We start from the raw sequence: 4,515 nt of genomic DNA on the forward strand, positions 1-4,515 counted from the left end.
CTCCACTCCCGTCGTGATGATTTCGTCTCTTAGCTCCAGTGTCTGATCGGCCTTCCATGTCCCCATGAACACAAGGGTGCGCCGGTGTAGAGCTCTGCCACGACGGTTCCGTTGTTCCAGCGAGGAGTACTGCATGGTGCCCATAGAGACGGCTATGGCTCCCGGACGCACGTACTTCCTCAACGTCACCGCACGTACCTCTTTGACAACGCGACACCAATGCCCGCGCCAAAGCCCGACGAAGACTGCATCAACTTTAAGTTCTAGCCGGGTGGCAAGGCCGTGCGGCAGCAAATGGCATGCGCGTGCCCACCGTTGTCTCAAATAGACAAAATGGGAGGGAAGGGATATATTAACGAGAGAAGATGAGGGGCTAAGTACAAAAATACTTGCCACGTTGGCGTGACACGTCAGCTAGAAATGCACATGTGGCTGGTGTGGACCTGCGATGTACAATTTAACAAGTTTAGAGATTCAGAAATACGTTTTCTAGGTTCATGGACCTAAGTGACACCATTTGACAAGTGCAGGGCCCGATCATGCATTTAACTCGTTAGAAAATCCCAGCTATTGGGCTTGGTATTGGACAGATGCAAAAACACATGTTTGATTTATTCATTATTGGTCTATGCGAGTACAGATGATGACACATGCATGTACCACATGCTTAATTGTAACTTAGCTATTGAACTTCCAGCTTCTAGGATTGATCACAAACTACTATACTACTAGTACACTTGAAAACTGAAAACAAGATGCAAGTAGTACATTTACATGGTAGCCTTATTGGTTGTCATTCACGAGACGAATTAAATTTAGATCATGTTTCCTTCATATATAAACTAGTATATATTTATATATGTGTGTCTAGATATGCAAAATTATGGTGTGATAAACATGCGTATGATACGTTATAGGTGTATACACGACTACACGTGTTGTGCAGGGGAGGGAGGCAGCTACAGTCTCATCAGTGCGGGTTCCGCGGATCGTGGCGGTCGTTGGGGCCTGACCCCGGGTAGTCCTGAGTCTGCAGCAGCTCCGCCCTCCTGGCCGCTGCTGTCTCCATCATCTCTTCGTCGTCGTCGGCGAGCTGATGCGGCTCACCTCCCACCGCGGCGGCCTCCTCCGCCGTCGTCGGCAACACCTGTCCACCACCACCACCGACGTAGGTGTCGGCTGGTGGCTCCCTCGGCAGCAGAGCCCTCCGGTTGCCTGCCGCTGCCGCTGCAAGGAGGAGGAGAAAACACAGGGCAAAGATCAGCAGCGTGGCCTCCGGTGAGAGGTCCGGCGGGCCGAACAGCTCGAGCAAGCCGTACAAACCGTGGACGAGGAGGAGGCAGGAGAGCACGGCCAGCACTAGCAGGATGGCGGGGACGGAGACGGACACCTTCCTCGTCGTCGTCGCCATAGGTATATGCGTGCAGTGAACCTCTAATTACGCACGTGTATATATGTTATATGTATGGATCAGAAGCAAGCTCAGAACTCAGGATTGCTTGATTGCTTATCTCTCTCTCCCTCTCGATGATCCCTCCCTCTTTTTGTAGAGAGAGATTGCTAGCTAGAGAAGAAATGCAAGCAGCCTTGATTAGTCAGCTCTCGAGAGATGGATATGTGGGGCTTTATATAGCCAGCAGCTGACGCAGGATTTTATTATATATATTGTGACTAATATAAATATAAGTTTACTACTAAGTGCATGCATTACTAGTGATCGAAGGGCCGGGTCACATCAAGGGAGGTCAAACGAGCACATTCCGTGTTGCTTAGGAATTGCCGGTAGGAAGAGGAACGACAGGCATGTGAGTACGTGCAAAAGCTTTGGGTGGGGAGCCCTAGCTGTAGGTGGGTGGCGGTAACTCAGCTTTTTTGGCGCGAAAAGGTGACGGCGCAAGGCCATGCTGCTGCACCGGCCGGGTCTGGGAGAGGAGGACCGATGGAGCACCAGAAATGTGCGGGGGGGATCACGGCCACGCGTACCTACTGCATTCTGCGTAGGTGGACGTGCATGCACGCAGCTTCGCACTGGCATCCACTACCACTACGCACTGTTGCGCCGCGTCCGCCGTGATCGATCTCGGGTGCGAACGGGATCTATTCACCAGTCGGCTGGGCCGGCTGGCCAGCCCCTCACATGGACACTGTATAGGGCCTGTTTAGATTTAAAAAATTTTGTGCAGTACTCGTCACATCGAATCTTGCGACACATGCATGGAATACTAAATGTAGACGAAAAAAACTAATTGTACAGTTGGGTGAGAAATCACGAGACGAAACTTTTGAACCTAATTAGTCTATAATTAGACACTAATTACCAAATACAAACGAAAGTGCTACAATAACCAAAATCTAAAAATTTTTGGATCTAAACGGGACCTTATATGAACCAACCAGTAATACTTTTCTCTTGTATAAATAAACCAGCAACCATACAAACCAGACCATGGTTCGGTCGGTTCGAATCCGCCAAGGAAATAAATAAAGCAGATCGAGAGAGATGGAGCAAATATCACACATCTTCAACGCCGCCTGATCCGCTGATTTCTGCTACGGCAGTGCTAGTGGGACCTGGACACAGATCGACCACGTTTTCGATCGACCTGCACTGACTTTGGTCTTTGGCACATATGTCAGGCGTTGTTATGCTCCATCGGATTGAAGTACAATTAGCACCAAGTATAAGCCAAGATTTGTCGGTAGCACTTGCCCTGCATGCTGGAAAGACGAGGACTCCTCGCGAAGGTTGGCTAGAGAGCTTTCATGGAAAAATACCGGATGTTTGGTCGTAAAGAACGTGATGGGTGAGCTGGAGAGTTCAAGTCAACTCCCGGTCGATCTATTCAAAATATAGATATAGAAATAATTTTCAAAAAAAAAAACTTACTATATATTTCTATTTTTTAAAATTAGTAAAAAAAATGTAACCAAGTTCTTATAGAAATATACAATATACAATATACAATATATAATATAACCATGAAAACAACAGTATGGGAAATACGAAGAGGAAGCCGATGCATAGTAGGCGGGGAAAAAAGAAATTGACAAGAAAAAAACGAACCGTAAAATTTTAGAGATAAACATCTTATGCCGGAGAGGTGTTTGGCACCGTGCTGGAATATTTAAATGTCAAATTTGTTTTCTATACTTGAAATTAGTTTCAATTCAAATTGTCAGCACAAAACATCTTCGCAACAAAGTTGGTCTTGATTGTGAATACTCCATCCGTCTAAAAATGCAATTCTAGATTCCCAAGAAGTCAATCAATTTCAAAGTTTTACCAAATCTATAAAAAAACAATTAACATTTATGATACCACAAAGGTGTAATTAATTATGTTGATAATACTTTCTATATATGTAACTAAATTTCTTTTTTGACTTATATTAGTTCTACTTAGGTTTGAAATGTTTCAAACCTTCTACTTAGGTTTCATGGATGTGGACAAATAAAATTCGTACGCCTCTCCTAGAGTGCATGTGTCTTAAAATTGATAGAGATAGATACGAGTCAATCAGTGTGAAGTGCGAATAAGTCCACACCGGAGAGGTTATTAGCAGCAGGGCTTTTATTTCTATTGAATTTTGTTCAATTTTGCGAGATCATAGCGGCGTGTCAGCTGCTTCTTTCATTTCAAAATACGTGTACACATGAGGAGTCAATCAATCTCAAATTTAATCAAATATATAAAATATATCAATGTTTGTCATATCAAATAAGCATTAGTACTAGATTAATCATGTATTATATTATCATAATAAACCTACTTAGAGATACAAATGTTATCACTGTTATTTTCTACAAATTTAGTTAAACTGTATATAGTTTGACTTAGAACAAACTAAAACATCATTTTTTAGGACGGATTGAGTAGATATAGCATATCCCTAATGTTTGCACCTGCTATATATGTTGATAATTAGCTTGTCGTTGGCCTTATTGTTGCTCAGTGCAAATTTTGGTCCGGTGAAGGAATAAAACGTCGTCGATAATTATTTACTACTCCTGGAATTGAAGTAGAAGCTAATTGGAATTTGATCGGAAAAAAGCACGAGCTAACCCCGCATAGATCATCTCGATTAGGCCAATGCCGTTTTTCTTGCAAAGCTGAGGCGCTTCTCAGTGTGCATGTGCACAGTGCACATGATGGGTACACATGACCTAATTTTTTTCGGCCAAGGAAAGATACAAATGTTATCAATGTTATTTTCTACAAATTTAGTTAAACTGTATATAGTTTGACTTAGAACAAACTAAAACATCATTTTTCTAGGACCGATTGAGTAGATATAGCATATCCCTAATGTTTGCACCTGCTATATATGTGAGTTTGATAATTAGCTTGTCGTTGGCCTTATTGTTGCTCAGTGCAAATTTTGGTCCGGTGAAGGAATAAAACGTCATCGATAATTATTTACTACTCCTGGAATTGAAGTAGAAGCTAATTGGAATTTGATCGGAAAAAAAGCACGAGCTAACCCCGCATAGATCATCTCGATTAGGCCAATGCCC

General features: G+C 43.3%; 1 protein-coding gene across 1 annotated transcript; it reads right to left on the bottom strand.

Moving 5' to 3' along the window:
* Positions 1-599: 599 nt before the first annotated feature.
* LOC136451984 (uncharacterized) lies at positions 600-1,585 on the bottom strand. The gene is made up of 2 exons (XM_066452661.1): positions 1,324-1,585; positions 600-1,227 (listed from the first exon to the last, which is right to left on the bottom strand). Exons 1-2 carry the CDS (start codon positions 1,409-1,411, stop codon positions 971-973), a joined length of 345 nt encoding a protein of 114 aa, XP_066308758.1. The 5' UTR covers positions 1,412-1,585; the 3' UTR covers positions 600-970.
* Positions 1,586-4,515: the final 2,930 nt, after the last annotated feature.

Source organism: Miscanthus floridulus, chromosome 5, assembly GCF_019320115.1.
Source record: "Miscanthus floridulus cultivar M001 chromosome 5, ASM1932011v1, whole genome shotgun sequence".
In the NCBI taxonomy this organism is placed as follows: Eukaryota; Viridiplantae; Streptophyta; class Magnoliopsida; order Poales; family Poaceae; genus Miscanthus; species Miscanthus floridulus.